At 30.7% G+C, this 25,536-nt stretch overlaps 1 protein-coding gene across 2 annotated transcripts in view; it reads left to right on the plus strand.

Moving 5' to 3' along the window:
- The first annotated feature begins 1,073 nt into the window (after nt 1-1,073).
- PTPMT1 (protein tyrosine phosphatase, mitochondrial 1) overlaps nt 1,074-25,536 on the plus strand; it is a 42,486-nt gene continuing 18,023 nt past the window's right edge. Inside the window, exons 1-3 of one of the 2 annotated variants that reach the window (XM_072523633.1) lie at nt 1,074-1,878; nt 3,307-3,384; nt 8,593-8,808. In XM_072523633.1, coding sequence (XP_072379734.1) covers nt 1,723-1,878; nt 3,307-3,384; nt 8,593-8,808 — 450 coding nt within the window. In that variant the 5' untranslated portion in view covers nt 1,074-1,722. The remainder of the gene's footprint in view (nt 1,879-3,306; nt 3,385-8,592; nt 8,809-25,536) is intronic. The other variant, XM_072523632.1, reaches the window with a different exon arrangement.

Consider the following 25,536-nt stretch of genomic DNA (forward strand, 5'->3'; position numbering starts at 1 on the left):
ATTAATTTTCATCGAGTCAAGACAATCAATAGAACTCTATTCTATTTTTTCTATGGTGATCACTAAACCATGCGGGCTATTTTCATATAGTCTAGTTTGAGGCAAGTTACTCACAGTAGCTAAAAAATAAAATATTGTTTGTAGTTTGAACGCCGGCATAGCATCGCTCATTTTTAATAGCCTTTTGATTTTCTTCAGCAATTCATTATGAATTTGAATTTTTACTTCATCCCCTGTAAGTCTTAACTGAATGAGTAAAAGCAGGTAATAGAGCATATTGGAAATAACAAAAAATACTAAAAGACAGACCTATCAACAGAAACACCTAAATGAAAATACATAACAGAACTACAGCAATCAGAACTGTCCTAACCTACGCAGTAGAGACAATGTGTCTGACTAATAGAGACGAAGAGAAGCTAAGAATGATAGATAGGAAGATCCTTAGAGAAATTCTTAGACCAAAAAAATCGAAGATATATTAATATAACAGAGGACAAGATAATAAAGAAAAAAAAAACGGATCAGAAGAGTTATATTAATGGACAGCTTATACTCCTGCCCAGGAGTGATGACCGGCCTACAAAATGCACAATTGAAATTCTAATTCACTAGAAGTTATAGTAAGTATGAAAATGGATTTAAAATATAAAAAATTGGGATACCTATCTATTATTCATATACTTGTTTGACAACATCTAAATGGATATTAGGTATATATTATACAAGTGAATTATAACAATCAATTCTATAAGTCCTAAAATATTGTACAGGTATAGAAAATATAAATGATTGATGATAAAACAAATATAAGTGGAAGTGGAACAACCATATTATAAGTTTACTGAGAGTACACGGAATATAAGAAACATCACACGAGACAAATTATCAAGAATAGAAAAATATTGACAGACCTGAAACAAGATTATAATAGTGAAGAAAGTTTCAAAATATAAGAGCTTATGGGTAGAAAATGAGCATGCTTATGGATATATTCTTTATCTGTGATAAAAGATACTGAACAAAGAAATAAAGCCATACCTAATAACTTAGGTATTTAAGAAAACCAAGAATCAATCTGACATGAAAAAACGCTGTACCATCCCATATAGATACCTACTTTATGCACACTTCTTCATTTTCTCATAATAGACAGGGCACATGGTCAGATTGAGGGATGAAGAGGAGAATTAATTATATGGAGACAAGCGGTATATTATCAAGAGTGATATATTACAAGTGTTCTAGCTCCAGGAGTGGATTGAGAAGGTTGGATAACATTAAAATTCTAAATGTTTGAACCTAACTCAGTATTGTCATCAAAATTCCTAAACGAGCAAAGATGAAAGAAAAACAAGAATGCATACTTTTGTTCATCACTGTATCTAACTATTTATTTAAAGTACTGTGCGTAGGTAGCTATTCAGGTGGTTGGGATTATTTTTCTTGGATTTGGTTAAAATTGTTAACGTGGTTATTAACAGTATGCGATACGCACAACTCGTATTATGCCATTAATTTAAATACTTTCATTTTGCTTTCACTATTATTTTCACTCACTAACATTAAACAGGCACAGCAGTAGAGTCACATATTTGGTAGAGTAACGATGTCAAGTGTCACGTTATATTGAAATTGAAGTTTTGTTCAAAAGTTCTAAACAACGTTAAAAATGAAAGTAAAATAACAAAAAGTTTTATAAGTTTTAAAAAAGTTTCATTCATGCTTTTGCTTTACAAAATGTTCGCACGCGTTACATTTTATCCTACATTGGTCTACAATGTAGTTATGGAAAAACTTTCTCCTAGGCAATGGTATAACAGAATTGACGATGTTGTTATTTTAGGAGCCCTGCCGTTTAAAAGTTTGACGAAAGAGGTAACAATGTTTAGTTATTACAAATCTTTTAATTTAAGTTTTATTGAATATCTATGAAATTAATTTATAGGTTAAGTTCCAATTGTTTTGACAGTGGTGTCCTCGTAAACGGGGATAATATAATAAAATATATAATAAAAAATAATAATAAAATAAAACTTGATTCTTTTAGCTTTGAAAAAAATGGTTACTCTTTTAATGCCTTTTTTAAGAATATACATTTTAAAATTTTATTGACGAACTATATTTTGCGAAAATAAACCACAAATTTAATTAAAAATATTTTACTTTTGATGTAGGACAAAGATTCAACTTTAATCTTAAAAATAAAATATTTCTAATTATATTTGTGGTGGTTGTGATGTAAAAAATCTAGTAGTTAAAACGTAAAATGTCATACTGAACTTGGTTGTTTGGAATGTTGTAACTTTTTAATAACTATACTTGTTCTTGTACTCTCCCAAGTTCCAAAGTGTACACAGTCTATGGGATGTAAGCTTCTCATTTTTTTATTCCTTTAAATCATATAGCAAGTCTAATCCTAATCTAACCACTAAAAAAAGGCAAATAAAATAAAAGTGATTTATTTAACAAATCTTTAATTAGTAAAAGTTATATGAACAATTAGAAAAAATACCAGATGACCAAGAAAGCAACAGAGAAAACTAAGAACATGGCAACACGACCAAGACAAGGTGTTGCATTGGTAAATTGTATTTAAAAATTAAAAAAACATTTTCAATGAAACCATTTGTAAGGAGGTAATCTTTTCATAAATGCAGTTGAAATTTAAATATGAAGGTGGAATTGAAATTAACGACAAATGTCAGATAGTAGAATTAATTCAAAGAGTTTATGCAAAATTATACCAAATAAAGGAAGCAACAGGAAAACGAAAAACATTAAAAGATGATTACAAACTAAAAGAAATAAATCTTAAGTAGAGGGATTTGAATGATAAGAAAAAAATAAAGTAATTAAATAATAATTAAGTATGTTATCTACAATTTAAACCCAACCACTATTTTCTTTTTCGGTTAGTATGTAAGTAATGTAAAAGTTCACTGAAGATGGACTGATCCAAAACCGTTCAAAACGTTCTGAACTCTAGTATAATCTATTTGGATTTTTAATTAAATATTATACCCCTTACAACAGAAGTTTTTACTGCTATGTTCGAGTTTTTTACTAGTCTCTTCTATGTGCTGATAGTTAATGGTTGCAGACTAAGTGAACCACAAGTGAAAACAAATATATGCAACACGATAAAAAAGCTGTAGCACAGACCAAAGTGTCAAATTGATTGTACATACTGTAATTAATTAGTATTCATCACATTGGCAGAATCAACAGAATGTACAAAAATATTAATATATTTTTTGTAATAAATTACTAAGTAGTTTTTTAATTCATTAAAATCTGTTTTAGCTTATTGAGAAAGAAAATGTCAAGGCGGTTGTATCAATGAACGAAGATTATGAATTGTTTTTGGCCAATGATGCTAAGGTATGTATTTTATTTTCTTATTCATTTCTTGATTATACTATTTATATTTCGGTTACTGCTATATATATTTTTTTCAATCTCAGTAGAACTAAAAATATTATCCACATTTAAGCCATACAGTGCTCACACCCTCTAAGAGGAAATGTCCTTGCTCATTTCAGATATCTACGGTATCAAGATTGAGTTCTGGGGGTATTATTTCCTACTTATATTAATTATATTTTGTTTGCTGTCATGTTTAAGCAATATTCATCTCACTCCCTCTGAGGAGATAATTCACTCATCCTAGATACCTACGGGATCAAAAGTATTGAATGCAGGGGACTCCTTCCATGTTATTGAGATCTAGGTGACTAAATATGCCGGAATATCCCATAAAAATTTAATTTGGATGTCGAGAGAAGTGCCACTTTCTGCACAGTTTTGAGATAGTCACTAAGATCCAGCTGTTTTATATTCTTGAGGAGGTTCTTTGGATACTTTCTGGGTACATTCCATTATCCTTTGTCTCTTTTGCTCATAAAGCAAATATACCTACTTTAAATCCATACCTAGACTCTTCAAACTGACATCTCTTGTTGATGGAATTTCACACCTCGGAAGAATAACACCCTGCTGAACTGAATATTCATAACTCTCTTAGATAGCCTGTTTTGAGGTGGTGGGGGATCAGCGTCGCATGTGATGTGCAATTGTTCTTTACTTTATGGACGACCCAGTAGAAAGAGACTGGTAGAACTGGTAGAAATTGACTAATAAAAAACACACAAAGAAGTAGGCGCTTTAAAGAATAAGAAATAAATTCAACATTTCAACAACATTCAAAACAACAAACACATTGAGATCTATTTTATATAAAACCAAACTTAGCAATGAACAAGAAAAGAATTGTATTTATCAAATACCTTGTAAATGCGAACATTTTTATTTAGATGAAACATCAATACCATTAAATGTTAGAATAAGTGAATATCAATCTTATATCATAAATTGAGAATTTAATAGATCTCAAATATGTAAACACATATGGGAAAATCAACATACAGTTCAATGGAAAGATTCATGATTAGTTCTAAGGAAACAGATGGTAAAAAGAGAAATGTCAAAGAAGCTGACCCTTATTACGTTAAATAAAACTAATTGCGTCGCAAATTCCTCGGCATATAATCTAGTTACCAATATTAAAAGAGAAAATCATCATCATCAGCCGTTTTGAGTCCCCTGCTGGACATAGGCCTCCCGTAAATAATTCCAATGGATTTTATCTTGAGCACCCTGAATCCAGTTGTGCTGAATGCGCTTAATGTCATCTGACCACCTTCTTGGAGGACTCCATTTCATGGATGTCTAGGTCTCCATTTCAGAATTTTCTTCATCCACCTTCCATCTTTTAATCTGACAACATGCCCCACCCAGTTCCATTTCAATGTGTTAATCCTTTGAACTGCGTCAGTAACACCAGTTTTTCTCCTAATTATTGTATTTGATACTCTGTCTCTGAGGGATATATTCAGCATTGACCTCTCCATCGCTCTCTGTGCCACTTGTATTTTATTGATTACTTCTCTGGTAAAGGTTAATGTTTCTGCTCCACACGTTAGAACTGGGAGTACACATTGATCAAAGACCTTCCTTTTCAAGCACATGGGAATATCTGATCTAAATACTTCTCACAGTTTTCCGTAAACCACCCATGCCAGTCCTATTCTCCTTTTTAGCTCCATTGTTTGATTATCTCTTCCTAATTTAATCTCGTGGCCCAGATATTTATAGTTATACACCTGTTCAATTTGAGATGTTTTTCGCCAGTACTAGGTTGGACATATACCTATTGTGTTTTGGAGAAATTAATTTTAAGTCTAACTCGTGTACACGAGCTCTGAAGGTCTTGAAGAAGCTGGCAGGCATGATCTACCCGGTCTGCAATAAGGACTATGTCGACTAATCATCCATTTATGTTGACTCCAATATTCTCCCAATTATTGTTTCTCATAGCATTCTGCAACAAAATGGTAAATAGCTTAGGAGAGATGGTATCTCCTTGCCTAATACCTCTCTCGAAGGGAAATGTATTTGTGTTACCATAATACATTCTAACTGCAGCTGTTGCCCTATTATATATATTCCGAAGAAGGGTTGTGTACCTATGATCAATGCACTCAAGAGCTCTTAACATGGAGCTATGCTGGACTGAGTCAAACGCTTTCTCAAAGTCTACAAATATTAGTATGTTGTATTCTGTAACTTTCTCTATTAAGGATTTTATTACTTGTAGGTGGTCATTCGTTCCAAAGCCACTCCTAAATCTGACCTGCTCTACTGGTTGGTGAAAATCCAGCTTAGGTTCCAGTCTGTTAGTAATTTTATTATTCTCATAAAGAGCTTATATAAATGAGATAACAAGCTGATAGGTCTGTAGTTTCCGATTTCTGTTTCATCTTCTTTTTTGTACAATATTATCATAATGGCACTATTCAATTTTTCTTGTGTAACTCCTTCAAAGAGGCAGGCATTATAAAGGGTTTTTAAAGCTTTTATGACGCATTTGCCTCCTAATTTTAGCATTTCACTTACAATGTAATCTTTCAGATGATTTGCTGTTCTTCATTCCTTTCAACACTGATTCGATTTCCTCTTCGGTTATATCTGGAAGTTCCTCTGATCCTTGATTTTGTATGGCTGGAATTTCAACCTCTGAAATGTGAACATCTCGACGATATAACGTTCTATAATACTCTTCGATAATTTTCATAATTTCTTGTTGTTCACATACAGAATGTCCTTGTCTATTTTTTAGCTTATAAATGTTCCTGGTTCCTGTCTTCAACTTTCATTTTAGAACTTTAAGGCTTTTATTTTGTTTTATTGTATTAGTTGTTTCTTTAGTGTTAAAATCCTTTATGTGTTTCCTAACAGCTTTTGAAATGGTTTTATTTAAATTCCTCAGCTCTGCGATATTCACGGTGTGCTTATCTTTCATTTCCTTTCTTTTTGCTTTAGGTTCCTTGTGCCTTCTTCAAGTTTTTCATTTTTCCTTGTTTGTTTAAATTGACAGTTCTTCTGTGCCTTCCTTAGAGCGTCCACCAACCTTTCGTTAAGTTGTTCAATATCGGTTTTATCTTGCACGTCATTCTGAAGGTTTCTATCTATTTCTTCCTGGTATACCCTTGTGTTAAAAGAGAAAATAAATAGAAGAAAATACCACTATCAGTAAATCAATAACATATCGAGAATATATCATTTATCTTTTAAAATAAAATAGGTACATATAAAACTAGAGTTTGATATTAATATTGAGAGGAAACTAAATGTAAGGCCAAATTCTTTCCATGTCGAGATAGGATCATGAGTTTTTTCCTCGGATCACTAACTGGAGAATTTTACTGCCATCATTGCATGTGCTTGTCTTTTTAAAGGCAACTCATAATGCTATAATTTTTCTGACTAGTATTCTTAGTTGATTTCATGTTTGTAGTTGAATGAACTATCTTCCAATAAGTAAAGTCTCAGTAAAATCTCTAAATATATATATATATATATATATATATATATATATATATATATATATATATATATATATATATATATATATATATATATATATTGTTATGATGTATTATTTGTGAATGATGAGCAATGAGTGTTTTTTAATAATATATATAGGGTTTTTATCGCGGTTCTCAAAGAATTAGTTTGTAAGCACTTTTTGAAATTATCTTTATTATATCTATTATGAAACACACGTATATATCTAACATAACCAATGTAAAGTTTAAAATAAACTATCTTTAAATTAAAATTCTTATGAAACTAATTAAATTATATAGATAATGTAAATTTTAAACAAACTATCTTTAAAATTGAAATTCTTATGATACTAACTAAATTATATTAACAAAATTTTGTACCTTTCTTTCACTGAATGCCTAAATAAAATGTTCTCCAAAATAAAGATTTTAATCACCACTCAATGTCTTCGTTCTCAGCCTCGGTTATCCTTGTTTTTGTGAAATTACTTTTTCCAATTATCAGCTTCCACCAATTTAAAATATTTTTCTTCTAACAGCATTTATATATATTCTTCTTTTCAATATACCAATATCCAATCACCAAATATATTATAGGTATAATTTTAATTTTCAATTAATACTTCCTTCCATTATCCAATTACCATTTTTACATAACATAATTTTTAATCTTCAATAATATTATCTTTATACTGTTTCTTAATCTTCATTGAACTTATTATATTGAACATCTGGACCTTCTGACTGACTATCTTGAACTTATTGAACAACTGACTTCACTAACTAAATGTGTCTGTCTTCTAACTAACTTTCTTACTAACTGACTGGCCATCTTGAATCCAAATCACCGAGTATTTATACCCTTTCAATGTTCCAGAACCATCTGGCAAGAAATCTTATTCGATTTGTTCTATTCCCTACCTATATGAATGTTCTCGAAGGTTCTACCGTAAACAAAGGTTAAATTCTGTATTCTAGAGAATTCTTTACTTTTCTATCGAGAATTTTATCGACATTTAGGCTTTTCAGATCAGAATATAAACTTAAATCAGTAACTTAAACACTCTTATTTAATAAACTACACATTTTAAACAACATATAACCCTACTTTATATTCGTAATAATTATTTAAAATGTCATTTAAGTGTATAGTTGGTTGCCTATGCACATGGCTCACTTAAATATATTTACAATATTATAATTATTAAAATAAAACTTTTTACACTTATTATATGCTAATTTCTTAAGAATACCCTCATATAAATAATTTTTATAAAATTCTCTAGTATATAACTTATTAAAATAACCAAATACTTTTTATATCTAATATTATCTAGTATATAACTTATAAATTATTTTCTTTAAACACCAATCATCTCAATTTAATATATATATATATATTAAACCTAGAGCTAAGATTAATTCTATTATAAAAATTAATATTAAACTCACCAGTCTTCCGGGTTGAACCGCGTGGATTTTCATTGCACCGAGCTTTCGACATCCTGTCTGATGTCTTCTTCAGGGCTTCCGAGGTCTCAGTTTCCTGAGCCCCCAGACACTACTATACTGATCAATATGCACTTTACTACGGTAGTAGTAGTGATACTGGTTTTTTCATTATTTATAATGCAAGAAATAAGTAATTTTATATGAATATAATTTTTTCTCACTTTTATAGTCCTGGTCCAAAGAAGGAGTTGAGTTTTTACAATTAGCAACAACCGATATATTTGCAACTCCTTGTCAAAGTAAGCTCGTAGAAGGAGTTAAGTTTATAAATAAGTTTGTTCAAAATCGAGAGATCGTTGACGGCGTTTCTTCTACATCTGTTTATGTTCATTGCAAAGCTGGAAGGACACGAAGTGCTACTTTGGTTGGATGTTATTTAATGCATGTAAGTAGACTACTAAATGTTTCTACGAGGTCATTTTCATAAATATTACTTAATATTAAATTCTCAAAAAAAGTTGGATATATAAAAAAAAACAAAGCCAGAATGTAATTTTTAAATAAACATAAATAGTAGGAAAATATCTTTTAATATTGTGCTATGGCTTTTAAAAATTGGAGTCATATTTAAGTATTATACATTATTATATAAAAATTATAACGTATAAAGAAATATAATCTCGTATAAAGAAATATAATAGGGCATAGAAAAATTGAGATAAAATATAATATATGATATTATTAGATCAGAAATTTAATCATAACACTTATTACACGGTTTTATTTTTTTAATGCTCTAAACAAACAAATTGATTGCACTTTATACAACACTTTCAGGATTTTCTGTCCTTATTTCTGTTGAATAATTAACATCGCCTTTTATCGCGATTTATTCGGCTTACTTTTTGAAGTTATACTTCTATACGCGCGCTCCACGTTGGAAATTTGTATGGGAGTGAATCTGTGAAATCATTACATATGTAAGATAATGAGTCAGAGAGAGACAGAAGATATATTTTCTCTCTCTTCCTCTCTCGAATATAAAAATGTTCCTTTTGTGTATATATAATTTAATATTATATATATTATATAAAGATATATATATATATATATATATATATATATATATATATATATAATAAAATATTTATTAATATTATTATTTATGTGATATGTTTTGTATTATTTATTAAATAATTATATTATTCTTTTGTATTTCAAAATAATAATCTCAATAAATCACTGTATGATCCAGAACTGTCAATTTTGAAATATATTTGTGTCATGTCCTCGGTAGTGTAGTAGTCAGTATCCCCGCCTGTCACGCGGGAGACCGGGCTTCGATTCCCAGTCGGGGAGGACCTTTTTATTAATATTATTACATTATTGTCATTTTTAAATACTTATGGATATTGCATTTTAATTTGTATTGTATTATTATATATGGAATTATGTTGCACTGTATTGTAGTGTATTTTTTTATGTATATTATTGTCATTTTTAAATACTTATGAATTTCTTCAGTTTAATTTGTATTGTATTATTATAATAATAACTAAATAAACAATGAATTTTACTGCAGAGTATGTGTAAAAAATTTTGCATTCAACTCCTTTCATACATATATGAAAATAAAAATATACATTTTCATCAAAATATTGATTCAATCCTTCATTGTTAGTAAGTTGTTATTAATTCTGTTTCTCTTTCTGCTATGTCTTACCTATAGAATTACATATGTAATGATTGTGCAGATTGACTCCCAAATAAATTTGTAACGGCGAATGCATGTATAGAAGTGTAACTGCCACCGACTGTCCCACTGGACTGCCACACCCGTTTTTATACATATTCTAAAAGGAGTTCTGTCGCTGAACTAGACCAACTGTTCATCAACGCAAAGGTGTTCAGATGGATTACACGATTTTTTTGCACTTTGAGACAAAATTATCAAAAACATTCCTAATTGGAGCTAATTTATCAATAAGTTTCCTTTCAACTTTTGTTTCAAAGTTGTCAAATCTTAGATAACACATACCTAATTTGCTGGAATATATTGATGATTTGGAACTGATACTATTGGTCGACATACGATAGTTTTTGGCTCCATAGCCAAACATTTATATACTGATGCTGGTCCCTTAACAGCGTGCAGTGCTCCAAAAATGATTAGTAAACCAATGAATGCTTCTATTTCTTCTTGCAAAGTAGAATCAAAGTTCATTATTTTCTTAGAATAATAAATATTAGCTTTTCTATTTGTTTTAAATAAGATTATATGTATAATAGGTATCTTGTGACAAAAACAATTGAAAAGCTTCTTTTATTCTTGATAACTTGTAACTATAAGTCGTCAAACCTGCGGGAATTTTTAGTATGTTTTGCTTGCCTTTCTTTTGTCACAAATGGAATTTTTGCTCTTTCACTACCATCTTTAAAAACATACTTTGGGTCACGGCTATCTAAATCTACAGCGTCATCTTGATTATCACTAACATACAACACATCTTACTGTCTATGAGTGTTAGTCACTATATCCTTTTCTTATACAAGGTGTTTGACAAGCTTACACTATATATCGAAAACTACTTACGCGATATTTATGAAAATTGGTTTATGGAGATTAAAAGTTATGACGAACTTTTGATAGACATTCCACTTTCGGTTATACCGGAAATGAACAAATGGAACACCCCTATAGTATACGTAAGATTCTAGACAAAATTTTTATAAGTTACCATAGGTCAAAATTTCATACTTCATATTTTTTGAGTTATTCATCTTTAAATAAATAAAAATTTTAACAGATAGAGAAAAACTATTCAAACTTAATAGCTCATCAATTTAAAAACATAATGTGTTAAAAATCTTTGCACAAAAAGAGTAGGTAATGTGCTTTCAGGAATTTATATCGAAATGGAATTTCTAAATACAGGGTGTTCACAAATGATCCGCCATTTTTTTAAACTTAAAACCACAGTGGTCAATAATTTTAAATGAAACACCCAGTATTTTATAATTTTAATGAAAAAAGAAGTCAAATGTTTTTCAAATACTGTTCCCTATATCTAAAAATAATACTTTTGATTACTTAATAATAAGATTACTTAAATTTCATATACTAGAACGTGTGCTATATTTGCTACAATATGTCCAGATCGACCACGGCATATCCGTAACATCATGAAGAGAATACTTAAAAATTTAATACATTTTCGTTGTTTTTAATAAGAAGTTAAAATAGTGAAGCACATTTTTTTCTTCGTTTCATCACGTCATAGAAGCGCCAGTAACCAGATATAATGACAATTAAATAAAAAAAAAAACAATAAATATCTTACCATTAACATTGAATTACAGTTATCTTCAAAAGTATTAACTCTAGGTTAACTCTAACATTATTTGAAATACAGCCGATTTCTTTTTTATTAAAATTATAAAATAAAATCTGTTTAATGTAAAATGAATGGCGTAAAGTGCCCTAATATCGGATACTTTTTTTGAACACTAATATTAGTTTTAATACGTCAATTAATTTATAAATATTTTAGAGCAAAACAAGTAATAGATTATAGATAATCATTTATTACGAAAATAAATCATTTCTACGAAGTAAAAAATAAAATTTAAATTTTTATAAAAAACGGTAAATTTAGACTGACAAAAAAATGTTCCTAATACCGGATATTAGGATAACGGAATAAAATTAGCCATCCAGGCAGAAATCACAAATATATGTGTCTTTTTTGTCTACATTGGTGCAGTCGGTGTGAGCCCACTTAAAACACTTTGACCACTGAATCCATTGTTCGCACGAGGTATCTTCAGAGAAGAGTCCAGTACAAAACATACATTCTGCTTCCTCTTCCCCAATGTCACACTTCATGTCAGAATCATCATCTAAAATGAATTCTTCATCTTTTTCAGATAAACTAAAAGGTTCCTCTTTCTTACCACTTTGAACTGGTTGTCATTGTCTACTTAGCAATAGATTTTCTTCCTTTATTTTTATTTGTTTTCTTTTGGCTTTTTCAAGGCTCACATTTGTCTATTTTTTATTTCGGAATTCCATTTGAAATACTTTTATTTCTCTTCTGTTCTGACAAACTACTTTCTAAGGCATCTTTGTATGGTGTACCTGTAATCAAATCAGCAGATCCTTTTCTGGACTTTATAGGATAAACCTTTATGGTTTATGTTAAAAAAACCTTAGTGATTATTTTGAAATACAAAAGCCTAAAATAATTAGGAAACGTTTAATTTTAAATAATACAAAACATATCACATAAATAATAATATTAATACATATTATAATATATATATATATATATATATATATATATATATATATATATATATATATAATATATATATATATATATATATATATATATATATATATATATATATATATAATATTAAATACAAAAGGAACATTTTTATTCTCGAGAGAGGAAGAGATAGAAAATATATCTTCTGTCTCTCTCTTACTCATTATCTTACATATGTAATGGTTTCACAGATTCACTCTCATGCAAATTTCCAACGCCGACCGTGTGTATAGAAGTATAACTTCAAAAATCTAAACACGTGGCCAGAAATTATGCACCGCTTTGCCAGAAAATCGAAAAAACTGTAGACCATTGGATTTTTATCAAATTTCGTTAATCGGCTATGTTGGCGTCAATTTTGGTCCGAGAATCAAGCGAATGGACATTTCTTACATAAAATTGGCCGCTCGTTCTTTTGCCATACTCAGAATTTTTATACATCTAACAGTTCGTGAGAAAAACTTCCACTTGGTTGTATGTATTCACTGAAAATTTCGAGAAAATTAAAAGTGTATATTTTGTTTAAAATTTGAATTATTTCGATTAAGGGTGACTTGCTTATTAAAAAAATCTAAACACGTGGACAGGAAATTATGCACCGTTTTGCCGGAAAATCGAAAAAACTGTAGACCATTGGATTTTTATCAAATTTCGTTAATCGGCAATGTTGGCGTCAATTTTGGTCCGAGAGTCAAGCGAATGGACATTTCCTACATAAAATTGGCCGCTCGTTCTTCTGCGGTACTCAAAATTTTCCTACATCTAACTGTTCGTGAGAAAAATTTCCACTTGGATGTATGTATTCACTGAAAATTTCGAGAAAATTAAAAGTGTATATTTTGTTTAAAATTTGAATTATTTCGATTAAGGGTGACTTGCTGATTAAAAAAATAAAAAAACGGGTGTGGCAGTCCAGTGGGACTGCCGGTAGAAGTTATACTTCTATACACACGTTCGCCGTTAAAAATTTATATAGGAGTCAATCTGCACAATCATTACATATGTAATTCTATTGGTAATAGAGAGCAGAAAGAGAAAAAGAATTAGTTATATAGGTATTTGGTGCATCGTTTGTTGTATATAAACATTTGACCTGTAATAGGAGTATAGTAAATGAAGGATTGTATCAATATTTTAATGAAAATATATATTTTTATTTTTATATGTGTATAAAAGGAGTTGAATGCAAAAAAAAATTTTACACATACTCTGCAGTAAAATTCATTGTTTATTTTGTTATTAATATAAAAATTACAATACAATAAATACACTGCAACATAATTCAATATAATAATACAATATAAATTAAAATGTAATATTCATAAGTATTTAAAACTGCCAATATACATAAAACTTACTTTACGAAGATAAAAATAAAAAACCAACAACTCGGATTATGTTGTAAATTTTCATTTTATTTTAAAATTTATGTTCTTTTGCGTATATCACATATATTTAATAAGATTAACGTGAGGTTTTTAAATATTTCAAAAATAAAAAAGGAAATTCATAATTGGGATTCGAACTCACAACCACCAGCGTATGAACCAAACACGTAAAGGATTTGCCAATTAGACATGACACTAACGGATTTCAAAATTGGCAGTTCTCGGTAAAACAGTGATTATTTTGAAATACAAAAGCCTAAAATAATTATAAACGTTTAATTTTAAATAGTACAAAACATATCACATACATAATAATATTAATACATATTATATTATATATAATATTGTATATATATATATACAATATTATATATATATATATATATATATATATATATATATATATATATATATATATATATACATATATAATATTAAATATATATACAAAAGGAACATTTTTATTCTCGAGAGAGGAAGAGAGGGAAAATATATCTTCTGTCTCTCTCTTACTCATTATCTTACATATGTAATGGTTTCACAGATTCACTCTCATCCAAATTTCCAACGCCGACCGTGCGTATAGAAGTATAACTTCAAAAATCCAAACACGTGGCCAGAAATGATGCACCGTTTTGCCGGAAAATCGAAAAAACTGTAGACCATTGGATTTTTATCAAATTTTGTTAATCGGCTATGTTGGCTTCAATTTTGGTCCGAGAGTCAAGCGAATAAACATTTCTTACATAAAATTGGCCGCTTGTTTTTCTGCCATAATCAGAATTTTCCTACATCTTACAGTTCGTGAGAAAAATTTCCACTTGGATGTCTGTATTTGCTGAAAATTTCGTGAAAATTAAAAGTGAATATTTTGTTTGAAATTTGAACTATTTGATTAAGGATGACTTGCTGTTAAAAAAAAACGGGTGTGGCAGTCCAGTGGGACTGCCGGTGGAAGTTACACTTCTATACACGCATTCGCCGTTACAATTTGGGAGTCAATCTGCCCAATCATTACATATGTAATTCTATAGGTAAGACATAGCAGAAAGAGAAACAGAATTAATAACAACTTACTAACAATGAAGGATTGAATCAATATTTTGATGAAAATGTATATTTTTATTTTCATATATGTATGAAAGGAGTTGAATGCAAAATTTTTTTTATACATACTCTGCAGTAAAATTCATTGTTTATTTTGTTATTAATATTTTTTAATTACAATGCAGTTTAATACAAATTAAACTGCAATATTCATAAGTATTTAAAAATGACAATAATATACATAAAAAAATACACTACAATACAGTGCAACATAATTCCATATAATAATACAATACAAATTAAAATGCAATATCCTTAAGTATTTAAAAATGACAATATTGTAATAATATTAATAAAAAAGTCCTCCCCGACTGGGAATCGAACCCCGGTCTCCCGCGTGACAGGCGGGGATACTGACTACTATACTACCGAGGACATGACACAAAGATATTTCAAAATTGACAGTTCTGGATCATACAGTGATTTATTGAGATTATTATTTTTAAATACAAAAGACTAATATAATTATGAACATTTAATAAACAATACAAAACATATCACATAAATAATAATATTAATAAATATTTTATTATATGTATAATATTATATGTATATATATCTTTATATAATATATATATATATATATATATATATATAATATTAAATTATATATACAAAAGGAACATTTTTATATTCGAGAGAGGAAGAGAGAGAAAATATATCTTCTGTCTCTCTCTTACTCATTATCTTACATATGTAATGATTTCACAGATTCACTCCCATACAAATTTCCAACGTGGAGCGCGCGTATAGAAGTATAACTTCAGAAATAAACATGTGGCTAGAAATTATGCACCATTTTGCCGGAAAATCGAAAAAACTGTAGACCATTGGATTTTTATCAAATTTCGTTAATCGGCTATGTTGGCGTCAAATTGGATTTTTATCAAATTTCGTTAATCGGCAATGTTGGCGTCAATTTTGGTCCGAGAGTCAAGCGAATGGACATTTCCTACATAAAATTGGCCGCTCGTTCTTCTGCGATCCTTAGAATTTTCCTACATCTAGCTGTTTGTGAGAAAAATTTCCACTTGGATGTCTGTATTTGCTGAATATTTCGTGAAAATTAAAAGTGAATATTTTGTTTGAAATTTGAATTATTTGATTAAGGATGACTTGCTGTTAAAAAAAAATAAACGTATGGCTAGAAATTATGCACCATTTTGCAGGAAAATCGAAAAAACTGTAGACCATTGGATTTTTATCAAATTTCGTTAATCGGCTATGTTGGCGTCAATATTGGTCCAAAAGTCAAGCGAATGGACATTTCCTACATAAAATTGGCCGCTCGTTCTTCTGCGATACTCAGAATTTTCCTACATCCAACTGTTCGTGAGAAAAATTTCCACTTGGAGGTCTGTCCTTGCTAAAAATTTCGTAAAAATTAAAAGTATATATTTTGTTTAAAATTTTAATTATTTCGTTTAAGGGTGACTTGCTGATTAAAAAAATCTAAACATGTGGCTAAAAATTATGCAGCGTTTTGCCGGAAAATCGAAAAAACTGTAGATTTTTTAATTCGATTTTTCCTCTTTTCCGGCAAACTGGGGTTAAGGCATCAGAAAAAAACACATGTTTGAAATAAGCTGGACCAAGTGCATGTACCAAAACATTAAACAAAATATTTTTTTTTGTAAAATTTGGCAAAAATTTTCCAAGGGGGTACCCTTGGATTTTTATCAAATTTGGTTAATCGGCTATATTGGCGTCAATTTTGGTCCTAGAGTCAAGCGAATAGACATTTTCTACATAAAATTGGCTGCTCGTTCTTCTGCCATACTCAGAATTGTCCTACATCTAACAGTTCGTGAGAAAAATTTCCACTTGGATGTCTGTACTTGCTAACAATTTCGTAAAAATTAAAAGTGTATATTTTGTTTAAAATTTGAATGATTTTGATTAAGGGTGACTTGCTTATTAAAAAAATTCAAACACGTGGCAGAAATTATGCACCGTTTTGGTTGAAAATCAACAAAACTGTAGACCATTGAATTTTTATCAAATTTCGTTAATTGGCAATGTTGGCGTCAATATTGGTCCAAAAGTCAAGCGAATGGACATTTCCTACATAAAATTGGCCGCTCGCTCTTCTGCCATACTCAGAATTGTCCTACATCCAACAGTTCGTGAGAAAAATTTCCACTTAGATGTCTGTCCTTGCTAAAAATTTCGTAAAAATTAAAAGTATATATTTTGTTTAAAATTTGAATTATTTCGATTAAGGGTGACTTGCTTATTAAAAAAATTCAAACACGTGGCAAAAATTATGCACCGTTTTGGTGGAAAATCAAAAAAACTGTAGACCATTGGATTTTTATCAAATTTCGTTAATCGGCTATGTTGGCGTCAATTTTGGTCCGAGAGTCAAGCGAATGGACATTTCCTACATAAAATTGGCCGCTGGTTCTTTTGCCATACTAAGAATTTTCATACATCTAACAGTTCGTGAGAAAAATTTCCACTTGGATGTATGTATTCGCTGAAAATTTCGAGAAAATTAAAAGTGTATATTTTGCTTAAAATTTGAATTATTTCTATTAAGGGTGACTTGCTGATTAAAAATATCTAAATATGTGGCTAAAAATTATGCAGCGTTTTGCCGGAAAATCGAAAAAACTGTAGATTTTTTAATTCGCTTTTTCCTCCTTTTCGGCAAACTGGGGTTAAGGGATCAGAAAAAAACACATGTTTGAAATAGGCTGGAGCAAGTGCATGTACCAAAACATTAAACAAAATTTTTTTTTGTAAGATTTGGCAAAAATTTTCCAAGGGGGTACCCTTGGATTTTTATCAAATTTGGTTAATCGGCTATATTGGCGTCAATTTTGGTCCTAGAGTCAAGCGAATAGACATTTCCTACATAAAATTGGCCGCTCGTTCTTCTGCCATACTCAGAATTGTCTTACATCTAACAGTTCGTGAGAAAAATTTCCATTTGGATGTCTGTACTTGCTAACAACTTCGTAAAAATTAAAAGTGTATATTTTGTTTAAAATTTGAATGATTTTGATTAAGGGTGACTTGCTTATTAAAAAAATCCAAACACGTGGCAAGAAATTATGCACCGTTTTGCCGGAAAATCGAAAAAACTGTAGACCATTGGATTTTTATCAAATTTTGTTAATCGGCTATGTTGGCGTCAATATTGGTCCAAAAGTCAAGCGAATGGACATTTCCTACATAAAATTGGCCGCTCGTTCTTCTGCCATACTCAGAATTGTCCTACATCTAACAGTTCGTGAGAAAAATTTCCACTTGGATGTCTGTACTTGCTAACAATTTCGTAAAAATTAAAAGTGTATATTTTGTTTAAAATTTGAATGATTTCGATTAAGGGTGACTTGCTTATTAAAAAAATTCGAACACGTGGCAAAAATTATGCACCGTTTTGGTGGAAAATCAAAGAAACTGTAGACCATTGGATTTTTATCAAATTTCGTTAATCGGCAATGTTGGCGTCAATTTTGGTCCGAGAGTCAAGCGAATGGACATTTCCTACATAAAATTGGCCGCTCGCTCTTCTGCCATACTCAGAATTGTCCTACATCTAACAGTTAGTGAGAAAAATTTCCACTTGGATGTCTGTCCTTGCTAAAAATTTCGTAAAAATTAAAAGTATATATTTGGTTTAAAATTTGAATTATTTCGATTAAGGGTGACTTGCTTATTAAAAAAATTCAAACACGTGGCAAAAATTATGCACCGTTTTGGTGGAAAATCAAAAAAACTGTAGACCATTGGATTTTTATCAAATTTCGTTAATCGGCAATGTTGGCGTCAATTTGGTCCAAAAGTCAAGCGAATGGACATTTCCTACATAAAATTGGCCGCTCGCTCTTCTGCCATACTCAGAATTGTCCTACATCTAACAGTTCGTGAGAAAAATTTCCACTTGGATGTCTGTCCTTGCTAAAAATTTCGTAAAAATTAAAAGTATATATTTTGTTTAAAATTTGAATTATTTCGATTAAGGGTGACTTGCTTATTAAAAAAATTCAAACACGTGGCAAAAATTATGCACCGTTTTGGTGGAAAATCAAAAAAACTGTAGACCATTGGATTTTTATCAAATTTCGTTAATCGGCAATGTTGGCGTCAATTTTGGTCCGAGAGTCAAGCGAATGGACATTTCCTACATAAAATTGGCCGCTCGCTCTTCTGCCATACTCAGAATTGTCCTACATCTAACAGTTCGTGAGAAAAATTTCCACTTGGATGTCTGTCCTTGCTAAAAATTTCGTAAAAATTAAAAGTATATATTTTGTTTAAAATTTGAATTATTTCGATTAAGGGTGACTTGCTTATTAAAAAAATTCAAACACGTGGCAAAAATTATGCACCGTTTTGGTGGAAAATCAAAAAAACTGTAGACCATTGGATTTTATCAAATTTCGTTAATCGGCAATGTTGGCGTCAATTTTGGTCCAAAAGTCAAGCGAATGGACATTCCCTACATAAAATTGGCCGCTCGCTCTTCTGCCATACTCAGAATTGTCCTACATCTAACAGTTCGTGAGAAAAATTTCCACTTGGATGTCTGTCCTTGCTAAAAATTTCGTAAAAATTAAAAGTATATATTTTGTTTAAAATTTGAATTATTTCGATTAAGGGTGACTTGCTTATTAAAAAAATTCAAACACGTGGCAAAAATTATGCACCGTTTTGGTGGAAAATCAAAAAAACTGTAGACCATTGGATTTTTATCAAATTTCGTTAATCGGCTATGTTGGCGTCAATATTGGTCCAAAAGTCAAGCGAATGAACATTTCCTACATAAATTGGCCGCTCGTTCTTCTGCGATACTCAGAATTTTCCTGCATCTAACTGTTCGTGAGAAAAATTTCCACTTGGAGGTCTGTCCTTGCTAAAAATTTCGTAAAAATTAAAAGTTTATATTTTGTTTAAAATTTGAATTATTTTGATTAAGGGTGACTTGCTGATTAAAAAAATCTGAACATGTGGCTAAAAAGTATGCAGCGTTTTGCCGGAAAATCGAACAAACTGTAGATTTTTTAATTCGATTTTTCCTCTTTTCCGGCAAACTGGGGTTAAGGCATCAGAAAAAAACACATCTTTGAAATAAGCTGGACCAAGTGCATGTACCAAAACATTAAACAAAATATTTTTTTTGTAAAATTTGGCAAAAATTTTCCAAGGGGGTACCCTTGGATTTTTATCAAATTTGGTTAATCGGCTATATTGGCGTCAATTTTGGTCCTAGAGTCAAGCGAATAGACATTTCCTACATAAAATTGGCCGCTCGTTCTTTTGCCATACTCAGAATTGTCTTACATCTAACAGTTCGTGAGAAAAATTTCCACTTGGATGTCTGTACTTGCTAACAATTTCGTAAAAATTAAAAGTGTATATTTTGTTTAAAATTTGAATGATTTTGATTACGGGTGACTTGCTTATTAAAAAAATCCAAACACGTGGCAAGAAATTATGCACCGTTTTGCCGGAAAATCGAAAAACTGTAGACCATTGGATTTTTATCAAATTTTGTTAATCGGCTATGTTGGCGTCAATATTGGTCTAAAAGTCAAGCGAATGGACATTTCCTACATAAAATTGGCCGCTCGTTCTTCTGCCATACTCAGAATTGTCCTACATCTAACAGTTCGTGAGAAAAATTTCCACTTGGATGTCTGTACTTGCTAACAATTTCGTAAAAATTAAAAGTGTATATTTTGTTTAAAATTTGAATGACTTTGATTAAGGGTGACTTGCTTATTAAAAAAATTCAAACACGTGGCAAGAAATTATGCACCGTTTTGCCGGAAAATCGAAAAAACTGTAGACCATTGGATTTTTATCAAATTTGGTTAATCGGCTATATTGGCGTCAATTTTGGTCCTAGAGTCAAGCGAATAGACATTTCCTACATAAAATTGGCCGCTCGTTCTTCTGCCATACTCAGAATTGTCTTACATCTAACAGTTCGTGAGAAAAATTTCCACTTGGATGTCTGTACTTGCTAACAATTTCGTAAAAATTAAAAGTGTATATTTTGTTTAAAATTTGAATGATTTTGATTACGGGTGACTTGCTTATTAAAAAAATCCAAACACGTGGCAAGAAATTATGCACCGTTTTGCCGGAAAATCGAAAAAACTGTAGACCATTGGATTTTTATCAAATTTTGTTAATCGGCTATGTTGGCGTCAATATTGGTCTAAAAGTCAAGCGAATGGACATTTCCTACATAAAATTGGCCGCTCGTTCTTCTGCCATACTCAGAATTGTCCTACATCTAACAGTTCGTGAGAAAAATTTCCACTTGGATGTCTGTACTTGCTAACAATTTCGTAAAAATTAAAAGTGTATATTTTGTTTAAAATTTGAATGACTTTGATTAAGGGTGACTTGCTTATTAAAAAAATTCAAACACGTGGCAAGAAATTATGCACCGTTTTGCCGGAAAATCGAAAAAACTGTAGACCATTGGATTTTTCTCAAATTTCGTTAATCGGCTATGTTGGCGTCAATATTGGTCCAAAAGTCAAGCGAATGGACATTTCCTACATAAAATTGGCCGCTCGCTCTTCTGCCATACTCAGAATTGACCTACATCTAACAGTTCGTGAGAAAAATTTCCACTTGGATGTCTGTCCTTGCTAAAAATTTCGTAAAAATTAAAAGTATATATTTTGTTTAAAATTTGAATTATTTCGATTAAGGGTGACTTGCTTATTAAAAAAATTCAAACACGTGGCAAAAATTATGCACCGTTTTGGTGGAAAATCAAAAAAACTGTAGACCATTGGATTTTTATCAAATTTCGTTAATCGGCAATGTTGGCGTCAATTTTGGTCCGAGAGTCAAGCGAATGGACATTTCCTACATAAAATTTACCGCTCGCTCTTCTGCCATACTCAGAATTGTCCTACATCTAACAGTTCGTGAGAAAAATTTCCACTTGGATGTCTGTACTTGCTAAAAATTTCGTAAAAATTAAAAGTATATATTTTGTTTAAAATTTGAATTATTTCGATTAAGGGTGACTTGCTTATTAAAAAAATTCAAACACGTGGCAAAAATTATGCACCGTTTTGGTGGAAAATCAAAAAAACTGTAGACCATTGGATTTTTATCAAATTTCGTTAATCGGCAATGTTGGCGTCAATTTTTTATTCCGAGAGTCAAGCGAATGGATATTTCCTACATAAAATTGGCCGCTCGTTCTTCTGCGATCCTTAGAATTTTCCGACATCTAGCTGTTCGTGAGAAAAATTTCCACTTGGATGTCTGTATTTGCTGAATATTTCGTGAAAATTAAAAGTGAATATTTTGTTTGAAATTTAAATTATTTGATTAAGGATGACTTGCTGTTAAAAAAAAATGAAAGTGTGGCTAGAAATTATGCATCATTTTGCAGGAAAATCGAAAAAACTGTAGACCATTGGATTTTTATCAAATTTCGTTAATCGGCTATGTTGGCGTCAATATTGGTCCAAAAGTCAAGCGAATGAACATTTCCTACATAAATTGGCCGCTCGTTCTTCTGCGATACTCAGAATTTTCCTGCATCTAACTGTTCGTGAGAAAAATTTCCACTTGAAGGTCTGTCCTTGCTAAAAATTTCGTAAAAATTAAAAGATTATATTTTGTTTAAAATTTGAATTATTTTGATTAAGGGTGACTTGCTGATTAAAAAAATCTGAACATGTGGCTAAAAAGTATGCAGCGTTTTGCCGGAAAATCGAACAAACTGTAGATTTTTTAATTCGATTTTTCCTCTTTTCCGGCAAACTGGGGTTAAGGCATCAGAAAAAAACACATCTTTGAAATAAGCTGGACCAAGTGCATGTACCAAAACATTAAACAAAATATTTTTTTTTGTAAAATTTGGCAAAAATTTTCCAAGGGGGTACCCTTGGATTTTTATCAAATTTGGTTAATCGGCTATATTGGCGTCAATTTTCGTCCTAGAGTCAAGCGAATAGACATTTCCTACATAAAATTGGCCGCTCGTTCTTTTGCCATACTCAGAATTGTCTTACATCTAACAGTTCGTGAGAAAAATTTCCACTTGGATGTCTGTACTTGCTAACAATTTCGTAAAAATTAAAAGTGTATATTTTGTTTAAAATTTGAATTATTTCGATTAAGGGTGACTTGCTTATTAAAAAAATTCAAACACGTGGCAAGAAATTATGCACCGTTTTGCCGGAAAATCGAAAAAACTGTAGACCATTGGATTTTTCTCAAATTTCGTTAATCGGCTATGTTGGCGTCAATATTGGTCCAAGAGTCAAGCGAATGGACATTTCCTACATAAAATTGGCCGCTCGCTCTTCTGCCATACTCAGAATTGTCCTACATCTAACAGTTCGTGAGAAAAATTTCCACTTGGATGTCTGTACTTGCTAACAATTTCGTAAAAATTAAAAGTGTATATTTTGTTTAAAATTTGAATGACTTTGATTAAGGGTGACTTGCTTATTAAAAAAATTCAAACACGTGGCAAGAAATTATGCACCGTTTTGCCGGAAAATCGAAAAAACTGTAGACCATTGGATTTTTCTCAAATTTCGTTAATCGGCTATGTTGGCGTCAATATTGGTCCAAAAGTCAAGCGAATGGACATTTCCTACATAAAATTGGCCGCTCGCTCTTCTGCCATACTCAGAATTGACCTACATCTAACAGTTCGTGAGAAAAATTTCCACTTGGATGTCTGTCCTTGCTAAAAAATTTCGTAAAAATTAAAAGTATATATTTTGTTTAAAATTTGAATTATTTCGATTAAGGGTGACTTGCTTATTAAAAAAATTCAAACACGTGGCAAAATTATGCACCGTTTTGGTGGAAAATCAAAAAAAACTGTAGACCATTGGATTTTTATCAAATTTCGTTAATCGGCAATGTTGGCGTCAATTTTGGTCCGAGAGTCAAGCGAATGGACATTTCCTACATAAAATTGGCCGCTCGTTCTTCTGCGATCCTTAGAATTTTCCTACATCTAGCTGTTCGTGAGAAAAATTTCCACTTGGATGTCTGTATTTGCTGAATATTTCGTGAAAATTAAAAGTGAATATTTTGTTTGAAATTTGAATTATTTGATTAAAGATGACTTGCTGTTAAAAAAAAATGAAAGTGTGGCTAGAAATTATGCATCATTTTGCAGGAAAATCGAAAAAACTGTAGACCATTGGATTTTTATCAAATTTTGTTAATCGGCTATGTTCGCGTCAATTTTGGTCCGAGAGTCAAGCGAATGGACATTTCCTACATAAAATTGACCGCTCGTTCTTTTGTTATGCTCAGAATTTTCATACATCTAACAGTTCGTGAGAAAAATTTCCACTTGGATGTGATGAAAATGTCGAGAAAATTAAAAGTGTATATTTTGTTTAAAATTTGAATTATTTCTATTAAGGGTGACTTGCTGATTAAAAATATCTAAATATGTGGCTAAAAATTATGCAGCGTTTTGCCGGAAAATCGAAAAAACTGTAGATTTTTAATTCGCTTTTTCCTCTTTTCCGGCAAACTGGGGTTAAGGGATCAGAAAAAAACACATGTTTGAAATAAGCTGGAGCAAGTGCATGTACCAAAACATTAAACAAAATTTTTTTTTTTGAAAAAATTTGGCAAAAATTTTCCAAGGGGGTACCCTTGGATTTTTATCAAATTTGGTAAATCGGCTATATTGGCGTCAATTTTGGTCCTAGAGTCAAGCGAATAGACATTTCCTACATAAAATTGGCCGCTCGTTCTTCTGCCATACTCAGAATTGTCTTACATCTAACAGTTCGTGAGAAAAATTTCCACTTGGATGTCTGTACTTGCTAACAATTTCGTTAAAATTAAAAGTGTATATTTTGTTTAAAATTTGAATGATTTTGATTAAGGGTGACTTGCTTATTAAAAAAATCTAAACACGTGGCAAGAAATTATGCACCGTTTTGCCGGAAATCGAAAAAACTGTAGACCATTGGATTTTTATCAAATTTCGTTAATCGGCAATGTTGGCGTCAATTTTGGTGCTAGAGTCAAGCGAATGGACATTTCCTACATAAAATTGGCCGCTCGCTTTTCTGCCATACTCAGAATTGTCCTACATCTAACAGTTCGTGAGAAAAATTTCCACTTGGATGTCTGTACTTGCTAAAAATTTCGTAAAAATTAAAAGTATATATTTTGTTTAAAATTTGAATTATTTCGATTAAGGGTGACTTGCTTATTAAAAAATTCAAACACGTGGCAAAAATTATGCACCGTTTTGGTGGAAAATCAAAAAAACTGTAGACCATTGGATTTTTATCAAATTTCGTTAATCGGCAATGTTGGCGTCAATATTGGTCCAAAAGTCAAGCGAATGGACATTTCCTACATAAAATT

The sequence above is a fragment of the Diabrotica undecimpunctata genome, chromosome 2 (genome assembly GCF_040954645.1).
Source record: "Diabrotica undecimpunctata isolate CICGRU chromosome 2, icDiaUnde3, whole genome shotgun sequence".
Classification (NCBI taxonomy): Eukaryota; Metazoa; Arthropoda; class Insecta; order Coleoptera; family Chrysomelidae; genus Diabrotica; species Diabrotica undecimpunctata.